A 25876-nucleotide genomic window follows, 5' to 3' on the forward strand; every position below is an offset into this window, starting at 1 on the left:
GCTGTTGACATTATTCTCTATTGTAGCCTAACATTTTGACAAGCAAATATTTAATTATACTAAAAAAAAACATCATCATCATACCTTTTTGTCATAAGAAAACTCTTCAGATTGAAGGTACATATTAGCCTTCTGCTTAGACCGATGACATTTCCTAAGATGAAAAAATAAATGTTGTAAAAAAAATTAAAACACAAAAATATATACATTTTGTTTCCTCTTTTCCTTTGTTTTATTCAAATATTCAAAGTTTACTCATCCCCCTCTCCCCCCCCCCCCTAAAAAAGGGATATAAATTACCTAAACATGATGACAGAAACAATTATCAAAGTCAAAAGGCAAACTGGTCCAAGGACAGCTGCCACAATCCAAGTTTGTTCCACACTGGCCTCTGAAAATTCAAAAACAAACATTGAGCTTGACCTTTCCTTTGCCCCTATCATCATTTAAATTAGATGTGCTAAGAACAAAGTTAGAAGGAGACAAACATATACAATGTATACATGTAGGACTGGACTGGCTACAAAAGTAACCGCTGTATAGACTGGTTCATCTTAAGTCAAGGTTTAATCACATGTATTTAGATATGCAAAAATTTGAATAAGTTTGAGAGACTTAAATTCTTTGACAAACCCTTAGTTGCTACTTCCAGTACAGCTTCTAGACCAGTGGTGTTACCACTTATTCCTCTCACAGTTATCTGGTAAAAAGTTTTGGGACTAAGTGAGTTGATGGCTAACTGTGACTCTTTCGCTGAGACTGACAAGGTTTTCACCTGCATGGGATCTGAAATTCAGGATTGTTCACAGGTAGGTTAAGACAATCAATTTCAGTTAGATTATAAAGCCTATTCATAAGAAGAAATATAAACAGATGAATTTTCTTAAGTTTAAATGATAAAACCTGGATTAGATTTGAAGTGAGCCTACATTATGTTTGTTAACAGGGCTCTATAAATTAAATTATTATTATTATAAGGGGTGCACAGGATAGTACTTTTTGATATCCGTCTACAATACTTTTAAAAAGCTCATTTTACTGAAGATTCTGCAACTCTTCTAAATAACGATATTTTATTAACAGTAGGAACATTAAGTACACCTATTTATAGCTTCAACCTTAGATGGTGCCCAAGGCTATATTAAATTGTAGTCTGTAGGCCTATTATAGATTATATTATATTATTATAGATTATATTATTATATATTATATTCTAGGTCTATTCACCTTATCGTGGGAAGCATGGTCATTAGGCTCATGTTTTAACTGCTTCTGGTCATGGCCTGATACTGATAGTGGCTAAGTATATATCTTAAGCAATAATAGTAATAATGTGGAGTTACTTGACACTCTTAAATTATTAAGAATATGGTTATCAAATCAAGACACATATAATACAAGAGTAAGATTCAAAGTTAACATATTAGAAAAGTAATTCAACTGTGATATTTTTTTACAAAATAATGAATAATGCTAATTTAATAAAATAATATAATAATACTATTATTATACACAACATTTAAAAGTGAAAGCATTAAAGCATAGCAAAATAAAATGAATGCATATGACAAGATCTAAATTTCAATTGAATTCATTAGTTGTAACATTAAAGTTGAATTATATTTAAGAAAAATAAGATTTTCAGCATTGCCAGTGTAAGTTTTCTATGATAGTTATTGAGCAACGCTGAACAATTTTTCTGATGACACACTGGTTAGAGGTGGTCCTAGGTATATTTGAGCATATACTTGGTTAATCCAGGAAATCTACTGGCATTGGCCTTCCACCATAAAACTGAATCATCTTTTTGCAGAATCAGGTATTTGGGAAGCTCTTCATTTATCATTTCTTTCTGACTTTGCACTTTCACGACCGTTAGTGCAATAGCATCTTCTGGTGCCACCAAGTCATCAAAACAGTCTGGATTTAGCTATTCTGGCCTTCTTTGTTGGTGGTTCCATTGCTTCAGTGAAGATGTCAGCTGGTGTTTCTGTAACAGCATTTTGGTGATGTGTTGCACATGTCATGACTCCTACCTTTGCTACAGTGCATGCATTGTGTTGCTGTACTAAGTCTAAGTGTCTAAGTCTTCAAACCTGCTGTTCAAGAATACAAGTAATCTACTTTTCATATTTTTACCTCCTTTATCATGACCATCATGCTGCAGGAATGCCTTTAAAACATGGACCAATGGAATCACAATGGAAATGGAAGCTGCAGCTGCACTTTCTTCACAGTTGACTTCCTCAAAAAGTTGTAGAAGAACAGCCACTTTCTCACCAACAGGCCACTGGCTTGCTAAATGATTCAGTTTTCTGTACGATACAGTGATCTTGCTTGACATTGTTCCAACAGCCTCTTTAACATACAGAAGGTAGTGATGTCCTGATTTAATTGATGTCGTGGAAGGACGAGTTTGCTCTCCAGTCTATGTAAACAGTCAGTTGCTGAGGACGAATGTTTAAGATGACAAACTATTTTTCGTGCTGCACTACATATCACTGACTCAAAACACAGTTGTGTACACAAAGCTGTATGGTATGTGCAAAGCAACCAACACTTGCAACTTTAACATCATGAAAGCAATGGTGATGTTTGGTGATGTCAAAGTAAAACCACATGACAGTTTTCATGAGGAATGTTCCAATTTTTAAGTGATGTTTCAAATCCTGATAGCAAGTTTGCAGCCATATGCTGGCCATTAAATTTTGCACAATGCAATACATAACTCCTTCGGTCAAATAACTCATTCAACCAATGGGCAGTCAAACCAAAATATGATTCATTGATATTATCAGCTATCCAAGTGTCCATTGAGAAAACGATGCTTTTAGCAACAGATAGCTATTCACAAAGCTTTGAAGAAATGTTATCATAGATATCTGGAATAACTCGTTCTGGAAAATATTTGCGACTTGGTAAAACTGAAACACCTGCTAGTCATTATTCATAAAAGGGCAAAAGATTAAAAATCTATTTTTCTCAAGTAAGCTATCAAGATTTGCATTTTGGTACAAGGTCAATGGAAATAAATGCTAAAAAAATTTGTACTAAAAATATTTTATCAGCCCCATTTTTGCACAAAACTAATTTGCAACTAAACCCCTAGAATCTATTAGAAGAAAAATAATTTATAAAGCAAAAAAAAATACATTATAAAGTACTAGTCGACCTGCCGCTATTTTGTAGGGCTGGCCTTAGGCCACTGCAACCTATGCAACTGTAGTGGGCCCCGCATTTTCATAGGTCCCACACTAATCCTAGGTGTAAATTATTAAATTAAACCATTTTATAACTTATAACAGATTTCCTGCTGCCTCCTGATTTATCTGGAGCTTCTGGAAATCTCCTGAAATTGCAAAATATACGAAAAAGTCCTGGAAATCTTCGGAAATTATTAAAATCTTTTTAAAACTCATGAAAATCTCCTGAAATGTAGACAAAATTGTCATTTTGGGGGTGTCATTCAATATGTCATAATATATGATATACTGTATGACTTTGCTACACTCAAGGCGCGTAAATAATTCTGTGCGTAGTAAAGAAGGATTTTCTAATACAAACTATTAATTTTCACTTATTATCTGTATCCCTACCCAAACTGGGCCCCGCGAAATTTGTTTGGCATAGGGCCCCACAATGGTTAAGTCCGGTCCTGCTATTTAATGACGGATGAATACTACTTGTTCTCCCCCTTCTTTTTTTTTTAATCGCTTAAATTACATGGGGTAACTCTATAGTCCGACTTGCAGAAATAAAAGAGTGATCTTTCCATGACTTCTTGGTGGTGTCAGGAATGGTTGAGCCATGAAGAGAATTATATATATAGATAGAGTGCTCTTCAATAAAATCACTCTAAAAGAAACTTGCTTTGCCTCCAAAGTCATGTCAGCATGATAACTACCTTAAGAAGTTAACTAACAACCTACCATTACATTTTATCTGCACACAGTACTGGATACTATAGCTTGTTAGTTTGACTCTGTTGTCATAAGAACATTCCAAACTGAATTTAACAATCATATAATTCTCATAAGGGTTGACATTAACATTGGGGGCTGGAACTGATGCTGAAACACAAAAGAAGATTTAAAAAATATATAAATACTTCACAAAATATTTAAAAAACATTTTTAAACCAGTTTACTTGAGCAGTTGTCAGATATGGTTTAAAAATATCTGGAAACTGCACACAATCAGGTAAAATATTTGATTGGCAAGAAAAAAGATGAGTAGATTATACAAATGTCAGGTGTCAAGAGTAAATATGTATCTTATATACAAGGAAATTACCACTAGTCCCAACCAAAAGCTTTGATAAGATTTAGGGAAAATATTAGTATAAATGAATCAATATATGTGTAGGAAAGAAGAGGTTAGGATTAATAGTGTTCCATTCCTGAAATCCAGTCTGACTGTTTTTCATAAGTCTTTTTTACAGTTCATTCTTAAATATTTAATAAGATGTTGAATCAATCAGTTTATTTCTAGAAGAGGCGATTACAAAAATGCATAGGAAGGCTGTGATAACCATCGCTAGACTTATACCAAGAGCTTGGGAAAACCAGAAGCTCACTACAAAGACCAACATGGAGGTCTACAAGACATGAAAGCTTTTAGTCATGAGTTCCTGCACTCTACTCAATAAGTTTCTTTGTATTCAGTAAGGAGATGAATACATAGATTGACATACATGCACATTTTGTACACAGCCTAAGACAGAAGTTCCAGTTCACATGCACATGTAAAATCTTTAGCTTTCTGTAATACTAGTTGTTCATTTCTATTCTTTTGAACAGATTTTGTTCATCTGTCTCTTATCTGTAAGTCAATAGAATGTGATGAAATAGGAACAGCATACACATGTATTTTTAAAAAATTTAAGTACATTATTAAATGCACACATATAGCTACATGGATTTAAATGATACAAGTGTACCTACATGGATTTAAATGATACAAACAGCTTGTCCAATAAATACTTGACCAATTACCATCTTTCAATACACTGATACCATATATATAAAGACCAGGGTCACTCTCCAAGTTAGGAAGTGCATAACTGGTACTTAGCAATGACAGTGTTGTCCAATTGATTTGTTCCTGTTGAAAGATTTCATAAATTATATTGTGTGTGAACATGTATGGTTACATCAAACTTCAAGAAACTCTCTGGATAGCTAGATATATTTAGTAGATTTGTCAAAAAAATGCTTTCCACAATCTCCAAACAAGAAGTGTTATAAGGTCCTTAATGAAATTCAATAGCGTATTAGAGATTCATAAGTTTCATTAGGAGACACTATCAGTAGCTAAATTAATACCTCACAAATGGGATATTTTCCTTTGCACCAGTATACTGAGTAAGCCATTTTGTCATCTGTATCCCAAACTGCTCTCAGACCATTATTTACTTCAATAGAAAATGAAGTTTTGACTCTAGTTGGAACTGAAACAAATTTGTTATATTTTTAAAATATTTTCATTAAAAATTATAAAGTAAAATATAAAAAATTATTTTTAAAAACAGAGCTTATATTAATTGTAATTGTATCAATTATTTAGAGTCAATCATGTAAATAAATTGTAATAGATCTAGAATAAAAATACTAGATTAGTTTAGAACAATTTTATGCTTTTAGCATGCTCTATGTGATATGGCTCAATCATTTGTGTGAACCCCTTGGGGGAAAGTGGGGCTGGGAAGAAGGGATATTTACTAGAAAGTTTCAAAAGCAATTAAAAAAAAAAAAGCTCCACTTCGATTTGAATTCTAACTCAAGGGCCCAAGTCTCCTTGATGGAAGGCCAACAGACTAGCCACTGAGACAAGTGCTTATGAAAATAGTAGGTTTTATATTTATCTATTTTTAGCTTCAAATTTTTAGGTGAAGACCTAATACTATTCATAAGACTTATATTAGCGAGTATTGTCTCTATATAAAAGAAAGTTAATTAATTATGACTAACTGATAAATAATTTAATTTTTTTTTTATTGATTCATGTTTTGTTACTAACTATGAAATAACTGTGCAAAGTTTCAACTTGATCCGAGACTGGAAAGTGGGAGAACTGTGTACTGAAATTCCCACAATAACTGAGCTAGACAAGTGGTTAGGAAATGAGGTTTTATTGTTATCTAGTGTTTGTTTCAAAGTTTAAGATGACAACCTAATTCTCTCTAAACAAGGCTTATCTCCCCTTAGCTAGTACTGTATCTATATAAAACAAAATTTACAAAATAATTAATTATGACTAATTGATAAAATTATTGGAACATTTTTTGATGGATTCCTGTGTTGTGAGGGACAATAAATAATTGTTTGCAAAGTTTCAACTTGATTTGGAGAATGGGAATTGGGAGAAATAACAGACACAAATTGTTCCAGACGGAGTGAGTTGATAGAAGCTTTGTAAAAAAAAGGAAACATAAATACAAATAAACAAAAAAAAAACCTTTAAAACTGTTGGGTAAACCAGATAAATATGCTGGATAAGTTAAAGAGGGGAAAAAAAAAAATTAGATTTAAAACTCAGGATTGCCTAACTGAAGAGGGAAGTGAAGATGAAACCATCTCAGAGTTCTAAAAACTATAAATGTTATAAGAAGGTAATGGTAACTAATCTCAGAGTTCTACAATTTATATAAATATATGTTTAGAAAGTAATGGTAACTAATCTCAGAGTTCTACAATTTATATAAATATATGTTTAGAAAGTAATGGTAACTAATCTCAGAGTTCTACAATTTATATAAATATATGTTTAGAAAGTAATGGTAACTAATCTCAGAGTTCTACAACCTATATATGTTACAAGAAGGCAATGGTAGTTAGTCTTAAGAGACTCACCAAAAAAAATATATATATTTCACATTTGTGATACTTAAAGATATTTAATCCACATGCCCTATATAAATTGACACCAAGATATTCAAGCTATTTAGATATGTGTTAATTATTAATCAGAAGCACCAAGAATTACCATCAATGTTCAGAAGGAGGAGTAATTTTGAAGGATATTTAGATTGTCCTTTTTCATTAGCAGCAAAAAGCTCCAACCTGGTGTGGTTACAGTTACAGTTAAGTTGTACTGAAGCTGTGTATGTTTCAGCTGTAACATTAGCTAAAAGTTGACCATTTTGTGTAATGAGGTAGTTGGTGATAAAATCATTTGTCTCAGGTTTCTAGATCAAATGAAATGGTAATTAATTTTTTAATTATATATGTAAATTTCATTTGCAGCATTTTTATTAGCCTGATAACAATTGTGTATATTTTCTATATAACAGCAGCACTACATATACTAAGGTGAAGTTTTTTTTTAAATAAAAAAAAAATTGAAAAAAGTTGACCAATTAGTACTTTGCTTATAATTACAAACCAATGAATTGACTGAATAAAGACTTGCAATTAATTACTTAAACAAAGGAGTGAGAATAGTATGATCTTTTTTAATAACACAGGTAAAAGTCTATGTTAATTAGGTATAAAGAATTGAATACAAAAGTGATGGAACAAAACTAACAAGTGATAATTTCAAGTGAAGATAGCAAATTAACGTTCTAATGAAAAACAACTAATAAAGACAAAAAAAAGTTAAGGAATGATGATACCAGTAAATGAAAGAGTCCTTGGTTAAAACAAAAGTTCTGATAGCCATTTATTTCAATAAAAATTCTAACATTAATTATATCAGACTATAGAAAAGTTTCAAAATAATAGAATATTTGTAAGTGAAACAGAACAAACAACAAAAATATGTTACCAACTGCCTTAGATGATGCAAAATGGAAAAAAAAGTTTCTTAATGAAACTTGTTACATTTCTATAATTGACAAATAAAAATACATCAATATTTTAAAATTCCTCTGGTAAACAACACAACAAACTAGCTCTGACCCAACCAGCTATCACCACATACAGGCAGTTTAAACTACCACCACATTCAGGCAGTTTAAACAACTACCACCACGTGGTATTCAGCCAGTTTAAACAGCTACCATCCAAATCAGCCAGTTTAAACAACTACCACCTCATTTGGCCAGTTTAAACAACTAACACCACATTCAGCCAGTTTAGATAGCTACCACCACTTTCAGTCAGTTTATACAACAGATTTGCAGCATGCTAGCAAATACTATTTATGGTGATGAAAAAAAGAAATTTGACGTAAAATAGCATAATTTAGAACAGACTAAGAAAGAACAAGCTTTAGGAAGCAATGATTGCATCAATGAACAATTGAAAGCACATTGAAATACTAACTGACATACCTGCCAATAGATTTGGATATTATAAGAGCCATTTTGTACTTCAGAAACTGTATAACTGCTGTTCTTTGGTCCAAGTGATGGAATAGCTGCGAAGGAATGATATAAGAACATATACAATTTAAATTTTGACTCATAACAAAAGTTATGTAACTTAGCCAAACTAATCAAAACATTTACAAAAGATTTAGCATTTATAATTTTGTGTGTACAAGTTTCAATCTAATTAATAATTTGATCAAGAGTGTAATGATGAAAAGTGAAGCAAATAATATGACGTCTGCTGACATTTGATGAGAACAGAAAAGTTTTAGTTTACCTACAACTGTTGGGATGATGTTGACACATTTTTCATCACTCCAAAAGCCTTTATCACTCCCCAATGGGAATGTGCTTACACAAAATGAGTATTGTGTCTGAAGTTTGACATTACACTTTTCAAAGTATTCAACTGTCAAGTTATCTGTCAATGGCTGAAAAAAAAACATTCGAGACACTATTAATTACAACCAAATGCTTCCTAGTAAATTTGTACAATCTTCAGAAAAATCACACACCTTCAAATCATCAAATATTATAGTCCATTTCTTTTAAAAAAAAACAAACCTATAATGACATTTGCTTATAGATTATGTATATATATATACTAGCCAGACATTACCCGCGGCCTGCCGGCCTTAGTTTGTGTATTACTAATCCAGTGGATTGGTTTTATATCTATGTCAAACTTAGTTAATGTTCCTTTAAGTTTTTCTATTTTGCCATGAAAATAAAAGTAGTTTTGCGATAATAGGTTTACATCCTTATCAAATATAAAATACAAAAGAAATGGATTTACCCAATTTGTTAAAAGCGAATAAAGATAAATTTAGCAATTAAAATGAAAGTAGCGCGCGAAATGAATGGGATATAAAGTACAATTAAAAGGGGATTGTAAAGAACGTCAGGACGTCTAAATTCGCAGATATAAGAAACGAATTTATGTAAAAAATGCTTTTGAAACACAAATTTGAAGGTTAATTTTATTAAATAATGAAATCAATGGACTATATTTTGTATTTTCATGTGTCAAAGTAAAAAACTATCTGCGCAAAATGTAGTTCTTAAAATTAGATGTAGATCTAGATCCTTTCAATCTTTTCTCATGTAAACATCGATGAAGTTATAATGCTTACATAGAGCTGGTCAACTTTTTTTTGGGGAAGGGGGGGGGGTGTTAAGTTTGTTTTAGGGCTACATTACATACACTACGGTCTAAGTTAGTACCCAAGGAACATTTCTGCCAAGTTTTATCAAGATCAGTCAAACAGTTTTGATTTCTATACGGGGACATACATACATACATTCTACTTTATATATTAGACTAGACATATATTACCCGCGGGTCTTAATTTGCGTATCAATGCCGATATAGTCACTGAGAGTGTTTTGTAAACAATTAAACGAAATAATAACGTTATAAGTAAAGCGAATGTGTGAATGTAAAGATAGTATGAATGGAGCTATCAAAATAGCTAATCGACCTGAATCCATTTTTTCAAATAAAAACATTTGCTTTTAGGCCTACATATGTTTGATTAAAATATGAAATGAGTACACTTTATTCTGTATGTTCATGTGTTAAAGTATAAAGTAGATCTATCATCTTTGAATTAGATCTTGAGATAGAGATAGATCTAGATCTAGATTAATCTAAGTTAAATATTGGTTTGGATAGAGAGTTCGTTCTGCGCGTCTGATAAATGTTTTCAGTTAATGAAGTTCGGATGTCAATATTATAAGATAAATGCAATAAAGAAAAAATAAAGGATTAAAGAACTCATTTGGGATCCACACTCCCAAAGAACAATATCAGTTGACCCTAGATTCCATTATTATCAATGCCTTCATTTAAATTTAACTCTTTTCTCCGAATCAACACTACCATCGTTGATATGACTTCATTCAATTAAATTAGTGTTTAATTTTATAAACTTTATTTTGTTTTATATAAAAGGGAATGCATTCCCCTTTAGTTCTTGACCAAATGAAACATTTTCTGATAACAAATGACAAAGTTACTGAATCTTAATCATAACAGGGGAGTGAAATAGTATTGAGCTAAATGAAGGAATCTGTCGAAATGTGGAAAAATAAATACGGAGAGAAAGAGTTATTAAATTTTTTAAAAGAGTTTTTGATGCCGACTTCCCTAAATGATATGAACATTGTATTGTAACATCTAAAAGACATGCATAAAATTCTTCTGCTTGGTAAGTGAAAGAACTGATAACCTTCATATTAAAAAATTAAAACACAAATCCAAATATATTAGGCCTTAGTAGTAATTAAAACCAATGGTTAAGGCAGTCTACAGGTTTTAAAATGCTAATGATATCATTTTAACATTCCATCATTGGTAAACTTTAATGTTGTGTGAACTAATAAGTTTGCAAACAATCCCAATAAACAAATTTAAAACAATGAGATTGATGCCCAAACAGTAACCTAACATCAAAGTGAGTGCAGAAACAAACCTCTAGAGGTTGCCCACTTTCTTTAGAGAGAATTTTAAATCTTTTTAACTCCTTTGACTCGTGCATCCAAGACAAATTCAAACATCCATTTTCTAAGTTAATTATTTTCAAATCATTAACAGGTGCAGGTTTCACTAAAATAGAAATAGAAGTAGGTTTTATTAAATACATAGCAAAACATATCAATATTTGTTGGACTTCTATATCAATATTGTTATTTTAATTACATACTTTAAATAAAGCATACTAATGCCTGAAACTATAACAGAGTATATAAAATACAGTCAAGATGTTTCTACTTAGATAGAAGTTTCAAGACAACAAATGAATTCAATTTTTGTTCCAAGGTTTCACTAAATGTATTCTCTTTGTTAGTCATTAGTTTTTCTTCCAATCATATTCTTTCTTTGACATCTCAGTAACTTCCATAGTTCATTGTTAAAGACCAACTGAAGAGGTTTTGGGGTCAATCACAGAAACCGTTTTAATACTTGTTTTCTGTAATATAATGCTTAAAAAAACGTGTATGCAAAATATTTTCTATAACTTTTCAGCCGTTAATGAGATATTAGCATTTTAATGTGGGTTTTAGGGCCATTAAAAAGTCTTAGTCTCGTAGCTATTCGAGATGTTTTTCTCCCTCACTACACGGGTCCGTGACGTCATAGTATGGAAATTAGGTCACGCTACTAAATTTAGAGGTAAGCGAATTAATGTTCGCCGGATTAGCCTAGATCCAGTCAAGCGTACTAGTATCGAGTTTTAGTCCACCGTACAACGTGGATCAGTCTGCTATATCTCTTGTTACAGTCCACGTGTGGTTTTTTATGACTATGAGTGTAAGCTAATCACAATTAGCAAGCCGGTTTAACTTAGATCCATTCATGTGTACCCAGTATTTGACCACAACACAGTGTTTCTGTCCACCATATCGTGCAGTACACCTGCAATTGTTTTTTTATCACCAATTCTTTCAATTACCAGTATTTTTCGTTCTGATAACGATGATAGTAAAATAGATCTATATGCTAGACACTTTGCAGAAACAGCTCCTTGACTAATATAATTCACTTATTCAAATGCCCTGGGAATGATAATGTGTAATTGGGGTGGGGAGAAACAAGTCAAAGCTAGATAGTTACTTGCACACTAAGTACAAATTCAGCTTCCTTAACTTATAAGATTTAAAAATTAAAGAGTAATCCCCATATTGGAAGCAATTAGCTCAAGGAAAAGCTGATATCAATGAAGAGCTCAATTAGTTTTTCGTAATGCAGTTATAAAGCAGTGAATTGCTAACTAATGGTTAACTTTTACTTTTTCTTATATTAACATACTTTCAAAGTAATATTAGAATATTATCAGAATACTTTAATTTAAATAAGATAGTAAGAGCAGAAACAGCTGAGGTAATATATTTGATCAGTTAGGTTCAAGCTATTAAATATTTCAAGTTCTAATATTAAATTATTTATTATCTAGCTAAATAACTTTTGGGTGCTAAATTTTCTTTAAAATATTTTTGTAAACAGTGTCTTACTGGAAATATTTACATTTCATTAACTAATTTATAAATATAAACAAACTATGCATTCCGCATTTATAATAATTTACTTATTTATTAAAGATTATTGTCATGACCATATAAAACTGACAGGATTTCTTCTAAGCCATTGAGTGTCATAGCATCAGCTTTTAGATTTAGAAGTAAAAGATGCTCAACAGTCTTATAAAATAACAGTCCAGCTGGCATAACACACAATCAGGCAGCCATCCACTGTTGAACGCTTCAGATCATCTTTTAACCAATGTCAGGTTTCTACGATAAAATAATAAAATATATATATATATATATTTAGTAATAGATACATAAGAGATACACAAATGAAAAATTAAGTAATATTAAATGAATATGAACATTAATATCAGCCTAGCCCTAGAGGAATCTAGTGCTACTTTACTAGAATATAACAAGATTATATAATACTATATAGGTCTATAGATCTTAATTCTTATAATTCTTGGATTCAAATGATAAAAGAGTTTTTTAAAGTAAGTCTAGATTTTATAAATCTATATCTATACATTCCTTAAGAATGATATGTAAAAATTATATGCTTTCTAAAAACTATTGTTACTATAGTGACTATAGTCTAAATCTTGTAGTAGGCCCTACTACAAAACAAGAATAGACCAACTAAAGATTTAGACAGAACCTTCCCCAGGACATATATATATTAATATTACAGACCACTAGTGAAGTGACCTAGCCCTATAGCCTAGGCTATTCACTATATAAATTATAAGTCATAAGACTATATTTTTATATTCCTATATTATTGTTTTTTATATAGATCTATATATTTTTTATAGTAATTTATACTAAATTAGATCTACAACTACATCTAAACTAAGACTAGTAAAAAAAAATATATGTAGCTAAAAATCTATTTTTAGATATCTAAATCCATATCTAGATACAATCTAGTAATAAGACTAAATTGTCTTAAGTTAGTCTTAATAACAAAAGATCTAGAATCCTCTATAGGCAGTCTAGCTAGATCTATTTCCATACTAAAACGTCACTTCCGCTTTCGGCCATGACATAGCCATTTCAAATCTCGTTAATTTTTTTACACTTTCAAATGACTTTTTCTAGTATAAATATGTATTTCTTTTAACTCAAATTTTTAGGAACTATATTTGATACCATCTACTATCATAATCAATAGTTATCTCAATTTCGATAAAAACCTCTTCAGTTGGTCTTTAAGTACCGGTATGACTAAATTTGATTTCTTGATTTTTTTAACCTATTAATAATATATATTCTTGTTATTTTTTAAATTAACTTTAATGTGGCAGTAATCAACATGACAACCAAGAAGCAAAAAAAAAATTGTCACTGTTTTTTAAAATAAGAATTTTCTTCACGCTTCTTAGTTTAGAAAAAATATTTCTCTCTTTGCCTAAAAAAAAAAATCAGTAGGGCATGAATAGTTTTCAATTGACTTAAACTATTAACCAATTACATTATCCTTCATTAGCCTTACAAGCTAAAAAAAAAAATATAAAAAAATTATGGATATACCAAAGAAATTTGTTTTTTTTACAATTCCTCTTTTCAGCCTGCAAATTCTTCATTGACAAAACTTGGAATCTGAATGGACATGGATCTTGGAAACAGCTCTAAATATTTTCCTAGAAATTTGACAGTTTATATATGGGAAAAGAATTAACGGTACTAGCTAATTGGCCACTAGGGGGAAAATCTGGTTTGACCATTATAATTTTAAAAATTATAATCCTCTTTAAAATTAAATTTGGTCTCAAGGTCTAGACATTCTATATCATGAACAAACATATGTCAGAAGGTATTCCTGTATGTATTCATTAAAAAGTTAAATAAAAAAAATAGATGTTCATATTGTGCACCATATTCTAGGTCTGAGTCTAGAGATATATCATTAAAATTGTATAGAATTGTATTAGAATTGTATATACATTTGCTTAATCAGGATATTTTTTTCAGGTGGGGGGGGGGGAGTTGAAAAAATATTTTTAATTTAAATAAGTTAGCAAAAATCCCTCTTACTAAAAGTCATCAGCTTCATAAAAAGGAATAGTCTTTTTTTTTTTTTTAAATTTCTTTATGTTACCGGTACTAATTTTTGCTAAAAGTTTGCAAAGGATACTACAGTACATTGCAAAGGATGCTACAGTACATTGTGCAAAAAGTAAACACAGTCACTTAAAATTTTGATTAAAATAAAAAGGTATTTACCATTGTCCATTCTGTGAACAGAGGTAAAGGAGCTTGCTGAGATATTCCTTTCAGTATTAGTAACAGTAATAGTTATGTTGTAAATGTCTTTAATAACAAATGTATTAGCTGGCCATGAGCACTCTTTCAAAAGTTGACCAAAACACACTAAAGAGCTGAAAGGATTGTTTAAATGACAAAATAAAATACAAACAACTATGTTTCTAATCTAAAATACCTTTAATAATTTAATGTCTCTCTATAACTATTGATATTATTTAAGTAGTTAAGTTGTTCAAAATTAGGTCTACCTGTTTTCATAGACAGAAACCTTGGTATCATTAAGATCCATGTTATACGGCACAGGATGTTGCCAGGTACAAAACAAATTTACAGTCCAATTATCAACAATGCAAGTAACATTTACCACAGGTTGAGGACCATCTAAATACAAGAGAAACAATTGATTCAAAATATAAGCTAAGATTAACCTAATTTTATCCATGAAGGCTTTCCTTTCAGTAAGTATATATTTATAGATGTCTATCATAATCTGCTAATGATCTGAGTGTGCTGCAAACAAAAAGTTGGTACAGCTTAACTGTTAGGTTTTCTTTTTTATTTTCACAATAAAATTTAATCGCTGTAATATGCTAAGTAAGTTGTTTAAACGTATAAATTTTAAGCTCCAATCAACATTCTTTAAACAATAAAACTCAATAAGATAGGAAAAGAAGAGAAAGGGAACTGAAGAAATGTGGTTGCTATATAAAGAAACACATAAAGAAAATGAAACGAGTAAGATTGGGAGAGATGTGGAAATAAATAGATGCCAATTCAAATAAAAATGTTGTCAACTAAACGAAAATGACTTTGTGCTTCAAGCGAAAGAACTGAGAAATTTGATTCTACAGTGATGAGAAGTGCTCATTAATTATTTTTTAAATACTTTGGTCTGAATTCTGTACACCAGATACACCGAAAATTGTGCTATTTATGGATTTGCCTTTGTGTAAGAAAATTTCCACTAAAACTTTTTTAATCAAACCTCTTATAAATGAAACAAGAAGCAAGGTGATAGCTTATAAACACATGTGCAATGTTGGTTCTCATAATCCAAGAGTTAAAATAGTTCTTTGCATAAGCACCTTTGAGATCTTCACAGTGTAGACTGTTGACTATGATAACATGAAGGTAACTGGTAACTTAAACTAAAAACTAGCATAATGAATGTAACACAATGCGCAGGCCAACAAAGTTAGTTAATAAATACTGGACACAAAATAAATACCATACATTTAAACAAGTAATCCACAAAGGGGAATCATTCACTGTCGCTACAAGGAAAACAGTAAGTCCAAAATACTTCTGGACTATTACAATAGAACTTCCAAACAAGACACTATTCAATCAACTTTTATTCCTTATCTGTTTTCAATTCTACTTTTTAATTACGGTATGTCACGGTAGCAGCAGCAGTAGGGGGTATTGGAAAGGGGTAGTACCTTTGATGGTCCGGCATGCTGCACCCTTAGGTGGACGGCCTCACTGGTCCCCTTCCAACCCCTAAATCTCTCACATGTGGCTCCAAGCGCCATGCCCTGGAAAACCGCTTCAGCTGGCGGACTAAACCATGTGAGGGGGTGGTGATAACAGGGCACCACTGGGCGAAAGGCCTTCTAGACTAAGGTCACCGGCCAGGGCGGAAGAGTCCCAGGATAGACTACAACGGCCACGTGTTCAGGACCAAGGCGATCCACCTAATTCGGCTGTGGTTAGCATGGAGAGGGATGGGCGCCGCCATGCAAGCAACTAGCCCTCGTTACACCAAATGAGATGATGACGTTAATAAACCCATACCGGCTCGGCCGTCGCCCGGGTTATCAAGGGCCGCGCCTACCGTTACAGACCAGAGCGGGGGTGAGAAGTATACTACTGGTCCATGCAAAACTAAAATAAATACCAGAAATAAAATCACCATAGGAACATGGAATGTGAGATCACTAAGAGACGAAGGAAAAGTTGAAGAGCTCACACATGAACTTAACCGACTCCGTTTCAACATCATAGGACTCTCTGAAATGCGCTGAAAAAAAATAGGTGAAACAACAACAGAAGATGGCCATAAACTGTACTACAGTGGACTACCAGATGTACAAGGAGTAGATTTCTTGTACACAGGAACTACAACAACTGCGTTGTGAATTGTTACCCTATATCCAGTCGACTCATCTCCATACGTTTAAAGGCATCACCTTCAATATCACCATCATTCAAGCCTACATCAACATATGACGATGAGGTAGTAGAAGAGTTTTATGATCAATTACAGGAAGTGGTCAATAAGGTCCCGAAAAAGGACATCATTGTTGTACAAGGAGACTGAAATGCCAAAGTAGGAAGTGACTCCTACCAAACCTGGAAAGGCACTTGTGGAAAATACAGTAACCTCTCAACCAATCAACAAGGTCAAAGACTATTAGAATTTGCGAAATACAATAATCTCTTACTGGCTAACACACTAGAATGCCACAAAAAATCGCGTATAACCACATGGCACAGTCCGAACGGAGAGCACCACAAACAGATTGACTATATCATGGTGCAACAGCGTTTTAAGGCAAGCATACGGCCAAAACAAGAAGTTTTCCTGGAGCTGACATTGGAAGCGACCATGACCTTGTTATGATGACCCTTAAAGTACACCTAAAAAAGGTAACAAAACAAGGACGTACCAGGATAAAATTTGACTTGGACAAGCTGAAAGACCCCCAAGTAGCTGCCATATTCAAGGCACAAGTAGGAGGACGCTTTGCAGCCCTCAATATCTTGGACTCCAATGACCAGGATATCGATACGCAAGTCAATATGCTAAACACAGCAGTCACAGATACAGCCCTGGAAATATTAGGGAAGCTCCGCCCGCCCAAAAGACCCTGGGTAACAGAGGATATACTCCAACTCTGTGACAAGCAACGGGAGCTTAAAGGGAAAAAGCTGTCCGACCCAAAATATGTCCACGAATACAAAAGCGTCAACAAACGGATTAGAAAGGGAATGAAAGAAGCGAAGAAAAAGTGGATAGAGAATAAGTGTCAAGAAATTGAACAAAGACTTAATAGGAACAACAGCAAAAAAGCGTACCAATTAGTAAAGGACCTCACTACCTCAAAGCATGGAAGAACCAACACAATACAAGACAAAAACAACAAATGCTTAACCGAGGACAAAGATGTGTTGAAAAGATGGACGGAATACTGTTCAGAGTTGTATAACTTTGAAATCTCAGGAGATCCAGAGATACTAAATGTCCCGGCAGTTTCCAACATTGACGATTATCCGATTCTTCGCTCGGAAGTAGCAGCAGCAGTAAAAGCCCTGAAAAAGGGAAAATCGGCCGGAGTTGACAACATTCCTGGTGAACTTCTTCAGGCGGGAGGAGAAACTATGATAAACGCACTCTATATGATTTGCAACAAGATCTGGCAATCAGGAGAATGGCCCTAACCCTGGACCCAATCACTCATAATAACCCTTCCAAAGAAAGGCAACTTACAACTCTGTCAAAACTATCGCACCATCAGCCTCATAAGTCATCCCAGCAAAGTACTGTTAAAAATCATATTAAACCGGCTAAAACCGATAGCAGACAACATCGTATCAGAAGAACAAGCAGGTTTTAGACAAGGTCGAAGCACAACAGAACAAATTCTAAACCTCAGAATACTCTGTGAGAAATATCTCCAACACCAAGAGAATCTTTTCCATGTCTTTATTGATTTCAAGAAAGCTTTCGATCGAGTATGGCACTGAGCACTCTGGGCGACAATGGAAAAGTACAACAATAATAAAAACATAATCAAAGTTATCCAGAACCTCTACAAGGATGCCACCAGAGCGGTGTACTTCAAAAATAATATTGGGGACTGGTTCAAAACCACAGTTGGAGTAAGACAAGGCTGCCTACTGTCACCAACACTCTTCAATATCTTCCTTAAAAGGATAATGGAAGATGCCCTCGAGGGCTATGAAGGTACTGTTAGCATTGGAGGAAGAAGAATTACTAACTTGTGCTTCGCAGATGACATTGACGGCCTAGCAGGGACAGAAGAAGAACTAGCTGACCTGGTGATGCACATTGACAAGACTTCCGAAGCATATGGCATGCAAATAAATGCAGAAAAAAATCAAATTATGACCAATAGCCATCAGGGCTTTAAAAGAGGCATCAGTATTGGAGGTGAAAAGCTAACTAGTGTTAACAGTTTCAAATACTTCAGAGCTATTGTCTCAGATGAGGGAACAAAACCCGAACTATTGGCCCAAATAGCACAGTCCACAGCAGCCCTTTCAAAACTTAAAATAATATGGAAAGATAAGGGCTTAGCCCTCGGCACCAAAATCAGACTGATGCGCTCTCTCGTCATGGCCACATTTTTATATGCTTGCGAGTCGTGGACGTTGAATGCAGAGCTTGAGAGGAGGATCCTAGCAATGGAATTGAGATGCTACAGAAGGATCCTAGGCATCACATTCAAAGACCGCATCACAAACCAAGAAATCAGAGACAGGGTTACTGTAGCGATTGGAGCCCATGACGACCTGCTAACTATTGTAAAAAGATGAAAGCTTAAAACCTTTGGCCACATTACAAGATCTACGGGGCTCGCAAAGACCTTCCTTCAGGGAACAGTGCCAGGGAAAAGAAGAAGAGGCAGACAGAAAAAGCGATGGGAGGACAACATTAAAGAATGGACGGGCCTGCCATTGAGAGAGGTTCTAAACAAGCAAAAAAAAAGGGAGGAATGGAGAAAGACAGTCGACAAATCTTGCCTGGTGCCCCAACGGTCCAACAGACTAAGGGATAGGTAAAAGGTAAAGGGGTAATGTCACAGTCACTTTTTAGTGTCACTGCTAAAAATAAACCTAGGAAACAATCACACAATTTTCACACGTAATCTAAAATTATCTCTAACAGCACCATTTAACTATTCCATAAGTTTAATAAAGTTTTTTCTTATCCCTTCTGAAATAAAAATGACAAAACTACCACCAATAAACTAGTTACAAAACTAGTCCCCCAAAAAGGATATGTCAAAAACCCTTAAGTTTGTAATATTGAATTATTAAAGCAGAGTGGTGTATGAGTATATACACCATATATATACATTAAGTTCCTTTTCTATCATTGTATAAAAATTTGCATCTGCCTTATTTTAAGCCTTTTGAGAACAGTATCTCAACAGCTGCATACTAAATGCAGTTTTACATAAGCAAATTAGATTAGTATACATATTGTAGAGATGATTTTATATTTAAATCTCTATTCGAGTCTGCCATTACTAATATTAGGTAGCTATTAAGCAATGTCTTAGAACAGTGATGGGCAAGCTTTTTCAGCATTGGGCCAAAAACTTAAATAGAAAATTTTGGCAGGCACTAATTAAAAAAAAAAAAAAAAAAAAAAAAAAAAAAAAAAAATTTAAATTTAATTGTATAAATATTTAACTAATGTGTATAAAGCTGCAATTTTTTTTAAATAACTCGTCATAATTAGATTCAAATGGAATTGTAATTATTCTAAAGAGTAAACTAATGTGTTCATCTGCCAGGTTATTTTAGACCCTACTTTTTTTTCGTAATTTCATTTTTTTTTAATCTGCAATTTACAAAGATGAAAATATGGAATAAATTCTCTGAGCATGAGATCTTAAAATGTGAAAACTGAAATTAGAATAGCATGATAGACTAGCCCCTGTAAAACTCCAATGTTGGAAATTTAGAAATAATGGTTCAAGATGATTATTCAATTAGAATTCAATTAATTTAAGCTGTTGGTTTCATTATGTTACTGTCCATTCTATTAGACACTCTGAGAGATCAAGATTTGGTGTTGCATTTTGACCACCTATCTTTTATGACTTGCCTGTCTAGGAAAATAGACTTCAGACAGGCCCTAACATTTGCTACATAATTGCAGACACAGTCATTGTCAGTTAAATAACTCACACATTGAATATAATTAAGTGCCGATGACAATATGAACTTCAAGATATTTGCATCAAATGGTAAAATTAATTATACAAAAAATTTTGAGGGCAATGAAGGTGAAAAAAAAAAGAAGAATTATTATGATTACATTTTTTTTTAATTTGGTAATTCTTTGAAAATGGAAGTCAAGAATTTCTGATTTGTTTTTGTTTTTTCCTTCAATTTAAAATCATTTACCAATGATCTTAAGGTTGAGATAGAAATACATTTTCTTTCTCAAATAAGAAAAATTAATAATAAAATTATATAGTAAATGTTTTATATATGAAAATGACAGTATTTTAAGATACCACATTAAGCAATATACCATTTAAATAAATGCTTTTAAAATTGGTTTAATAAAAACTAGAATAGGGAGTCTTAAAACAAAAAATACATCAGATTTTGAACTCAATTCTAGATTCAAAGAAATTTTAAACATGAATAAAAAATAATGTAAAAAAATGATATATTTACATTGGATATATATGTCCTCTGACCCAATACATCCACATTCATCATTCGTTTCCCATGGATTACATCCACAATCATTATCACCAGAACAGCACTCATATTCATTATAATGATCAATAGTCAAGTTTGGAATGGAGAGAACCACTGTAAAATTATTCTCTACTTTAATGTAGTTTGAGTTAATATGAGTCTTGTCACCATTTGCCTTTGAAATGAAAGATAAAAAGTAAATAAATGTTAAAATAGTTTATAACTTAATAATTCCTTAACCTAAACATAATTCTAAAAAAAAATTAGAACATAAAAATAACAATCGAATGTGGCTGAATTTTTTTGGTTCAAGTTAGACTGATACTTAAGCACACATCTAGCCAGCTATTATCTGCTGTATGTTTGCTGTAAGTTAGTATGCTATTCTTAATAGCCATAGATGTTGTTGCTTCTAATAGGTTGTTGAGGTGATGGGGGAGGGGGGGGGGGGGGTCTGTCGAAGTACGTTGGAACATTCTACGAAGATATGTTTGACAGGTTTTTAGGGGTGAGAACAATGTCCACTGAGTTTTGAGGGTTTATTTTATTTTGATGATAATTAAATGTTATATGTGCTGTTGGACTACAAGAGGTGTTTGCTCTTCGATGCTGTCTAGGTTGTTAAGTTTGCTCATATTGACATGTATTCCTAATACCAACTGGTTGAGCCACTCATTGTTTGGGATTGTTGTTGGACTACAAAAGAGGTGTTTGCGCTTTGATGCAGTCTAGATTGTTAGGTTTGCTCATATTGACCTGTATTCCTAATACCTACTAGTTGAGCCAATCATTGTTTGGGATTGTTGTTAGACTAAAAAAGAGGTGTTTGCTCTTTGATGCAGTCTAGATTGTTAGGTTTGCTCATATTGACCTGTATTCCTAATATCTACTGGTTGAGCCACTCATTGTTGGGGATTGTTGTAAAACAGTGCAGCTTTGAATATTCTCCATGGGTGTAATTATCTCAACATTCTTATGATAGGGAAACCAAGAGATGACAAGACCAGCATTCAAGGTGGCTTTAAGAGCTGAATCTCCTAAAGGTATAAAAGACCTTTTCTCCTTTATTCAAGTCTTAGCTGATCTCTTGTGCTCTCAACATTTGTTGTTGTCTTTTTTCTAGCAATTAATATATCAGCTTTAGTGTTCACAATGCAAAAGTAATGTGCTAGCAAAGCAAACCATTTGTTTTTAAATGTACACTAGCCCAAAGCAAACTAAGTTTACTGGTATAAATCAATGTATTAATCAATGTTCAAAGTAGCTGTCTTTCTTTAGAGTCCTATTTCCTTCTGCTTTTAGCACAGTAGATCTATTATAGGGCTTACTTTGTATTTTTGAACTGTGCTGTATAGATTTAGTCTGTAATCATTATTAAAGTCAAAGTAAAGTTCCCCTTTCAGACCATGCGGTCTATAGGGCAAATGATGTTAAGGTCACCTGTTTCTTTGGCCAAGGATCAAATACTTTTCTTTAATACACAGACTTGCTTTTAAACTAATCTATAAGGGTCAATAATTTTTATTTCAATATGTACTTTCACTTTGTTCACCCATGACAGTATTTAATTGTATACAAGATGCTATCAAAACAATGGCAGCAATGCTTGGGTCTAATGACCTTTGGGGAGGAACAGATCTATAGAACTAGATCTAGTCCTCTTACATTTACAAAAAAATATTTTTTTTGTTTTCATTCAATCCTACTATAAATAGCTCATTTGGCACCAAAATGCTTTAACATTATCAGGCTGTAAAAGGTTGTAAAACCACAGATTCTTGTCAATCTTTTTTTAAATATTTCATAAACAACTTGCTACATGGGACCATACGAATCCAACAATAGTGCTAATGAAGGGAAAGGCAAGAGGGACCATTCATCTCTTTCTGTGACCAAGGAATCCAACGAGTAAGACAAGGGATCTAACTAGCAGATAGTGTGGCAATACTGCTAAGAGTAACTTCCCCTAGTGAACTGTAAGCAGTTTGGTGCTACAGTTTGAAGAGGGTGATAAAAAGCATTTTTTAAATTAATTCTAGAACACTTTATGTTGAAGTAATGTAAAAAAAAAAAAATGATTATATTAAAAATGTTTTAAAATTTGAGTGCAAAATTGAGAAAACAAATAATTTAAAAGTTGATAACAGTTCCAGAGCATCCCTGAACATGAAAGGTGCTTCAGTATTCCAAGGACATGGTATGGAAAAACTAAATAATCAGCTGGTATTGCGTCACCCAAGTCTTCCCCCCAAAACAAAAAACATTTTGAAATAAGTGGGTAATTAATTGGATTATGAATATGTGTATGTTTAAATGAAATAGAGCACAAAATTTAATGTTATTGAGCACAAAGTGTAACATTATCCTAGTAAGTAAGTGATATAAGCTAAGTACTCATAAAATGACAGAGACAGCTAAAAAGTTATAAATTGGGCTGAAAAAAAATGTTTATGTTGTTAGATTTAGAACATATAATATGAATAAACTTTCACACATTCACTTACAATTTTAGTTTGCTTTTTATTAAAATGCAAAGTATATGCTGTGCAGTCTCCATTGTCAAAAGATACCTTTGATATATTGCAAACTAAATTCAGTTCTTCTCCAACTAAGTAATAGGTTTCACCATAAACACCCAGTGACGATTGTTCTTCTAAAAAAAATTTTAACAAAAGGATCCTTAAAAAAAATAGTACCATTAATTCTAGACTCTAATATGAACAAATCTTTTGTATATATGTGTGTAGTAGTATCTATCAAATACAAAGGGATCCTTTAAAAGAAAAAGATTAATTTTCTATTTGTAATAAATGCATTATTTACCATTCGTTAAGTCTAACTCGCCATACTCATTGGACTGATGCACAATGGTTATTAAAAACATCAGCAATATTGTCTTAATCCAAGACATGTTTTGGTAAGGTGTCATCAAAGCTAGCTGTGGTAGTGCAAGGTCATTTATTATACATAGCAAAATTTTAAAACAAAATTTAAAATAGTTTCAAATCAATATAAAAGTGACACAGATTTTTATATGGGAGAAAATTATACCATAGTTCAAGCTGATTATTGTACTAAATGATTCAAACGAACTTAATATTTTATATAGATCTAGATATTTACATAATTCATCTCAAATCTAGATGTATAAAAACATCATGTAACAGGTCTTATAAATAAGGACTTTAAACTATTACTATTAGACCTAACTAGACTACTAGCAGACTAGAAAAGATCTATCTAGAATCTAGATTAGTACTAATACTACCAGTACTATTACTAGACTTCTTGTAACTAGTCTAGTAGTCATCTAAGCTTAGTACTACCCAATACTGACTAGTACTGATCCTGATTACTGTGATACTCCTAGACATTGTCTACTAGATATAGACACTATAATCTATATTTTGATCATCTAGGTTTGATATACCCAGAGTTGGGTTTAAGTATGTGGAGGCCCCAGGACAGAATTTTTGTGAAAGCTCTTACACTTTTTTCTCAAGCCTTAATAAAAATCCACTTATTAATAATAATACTAATATATATATATATATCTGATCTATAAAAGCACGCCTATTTTAGAACAAAGAAATTGAGTACTTGTAAATTTAATATAATTTTCCTACTTTAATACAAATGAAATAATTTAAAAAATGCATTTTTTACTAACACAAATGTTTATTTTGTATCTTTTTTAGTTTGTGAAGGACAAGGTCCTGGGTCACACTCACAGTGACAGATCGAGTCAGAATTCTACATTTACTTAGACTACTATACTATAAATATAATATAGAATCTAGCTAAATCTAGATCTATACATTTTACAAAAGATAGTCTATGATCTAGAATAAACTACTAATTAAATCTAATACATATCTTAATCTTTCTTTATTAAAATCTATTATATATAGCTCCTCCTTCATGATCAAAGATGAGCACATTTCTCATTTCCTATGGACTTGAAGATGGCTGTAAAATCCAATCCTTGCTTTAAAAAGCCAGCCGCATACGCCATGAGGAGCAATCGAGAGCTAGTGCTTCCCAGCGGTGAATGTCGATATCGCATTCCTTGAAGTGTCTTTGTAGCGCTTGTATTGGCCTTTCTGGGATTGCTTTCCTGCACACAACCCCCCATACAGAAGTCGCTTGCAGACTACATGTCCCGCCCATCAAAGTTGGGACATTTTTACTGTCGCATTGATACTGTGCATGTTGGACAGCTTTAAGATTTCTGTGTATAGTATGTGGTTGGACCAACGCACCTTATGGATACTCCTTAGACAGCGTAGGTGGAAGGAGTTTAGCTTTTTGGTGTGGAGGGAATATAGGGTCCAGGACTTTGATGCATATAGGAGTGACGGGAGAACTACAGCACTGTAGACTTTCAGTTTTGTGGATATGCTGAGTCCTCTCCGTTGCCACACTTGTTCTTGAAGTCTGCCAAAAGCAGCACTGGCACGAGCAACACGGAAGTCAACCTCATCATCTAGGTTGGCGTTAGTTGATATGGTGCTTCCCAGATAGACAAACTTTTTGACGTTTGCTAATTTCTGGCCATCTATGACAATGTCTGGTTCTGTGACAGCTTTATTTGGAGGAAGTTGGTGCAGCACTTCTTGTCTTTTTTATATTAATGGTGAGGCCAAAATTTTTGCAGGCATTAGCAAAGAGGGACAGGCTCTTTTGAAGGTCTTCTTCATTTGCAGCATTAAGGGCACAGTCATCTGCGAATACCAGGTCTCTGATGCAATCGTAGTTTACCTTTGTCATTGCCTTGAGTCTCTGAGCATT

At 32.9% G+C, this 25876-nt stretch overlaps 1 protein-coding gene across 5 annotated transcripts in view; it reads right to left on the reverse strand.

Moving 5' to 3' along the window:
- The window catches only part of LOC106065368 (uncharacterized), a 38940-nt gene that overhangs the window by 3930 nt on the left and 9134 nt on the right, over positions 1–25876 (reverse strand). For all 5 annotated transcript variants that reach the window (XM_056031067.1, XM_056031066.1, XM_056031065.1 and 2 more), the window contains exons 2-16: positions 23909–24023; positions 23590–23738; positions 21059–21260; positions 14863–14995; positions 14573–14727; positions 10789–10922; positions 8592–8745; positions 8276–8361; positions 6985–7186; positions 5325–5449; positions 4944–5103; positions 3930–4070; positions 634–786; positions 301–391; positions 85–154 (exon numbers count right to left, since the gene is read on the reverse strand). In XM_056031067.1, the coding sequence (XP_055887042.1) occupies positions 85–154; positions 301–391; positions 634–786; positions 3930–4070; positions 4944–5103; positions 5325–5449; positions 6985–7186; positions 8276–8361; positions 8592–8745; positions 10789–10922; positions 14573–14727; positions 14863–14995; positions 21059–21260; positions 23590–23738; positions 23909–24014 (2061 nt within the window). In that variant the 5' untranslated portion in view covers positions 24015–24023. The remainder of the gene's footprint in view (positions 1–84; positions 155–300; positions 392–633; positions 787–3929; positions 4071–4943; positions 5104–5324; positions 5450–6984; positions 7187–8275; positions 8362–8591; positions 8746–10788; positions 10923–14572; positions 14728–14862; positions 14996–21058; positions 21261–23589; positions 23739–23908; positions 24024–25876) is intronic.

The sequence above is a fragment of the Biomphalaria glabrata genome, chromosome 5 (genome assembly GCF_947242115.1).
Source record: "Biomphalaria glabrata chromosome 5, xgBioGlab47.1, whole genome shotgun sequence".
NCBI lineage: Eukaryota > Metazoa > Mollusca > Gastropoda > Planorbidae > Biomphalaria > Biomphalaria glabrata.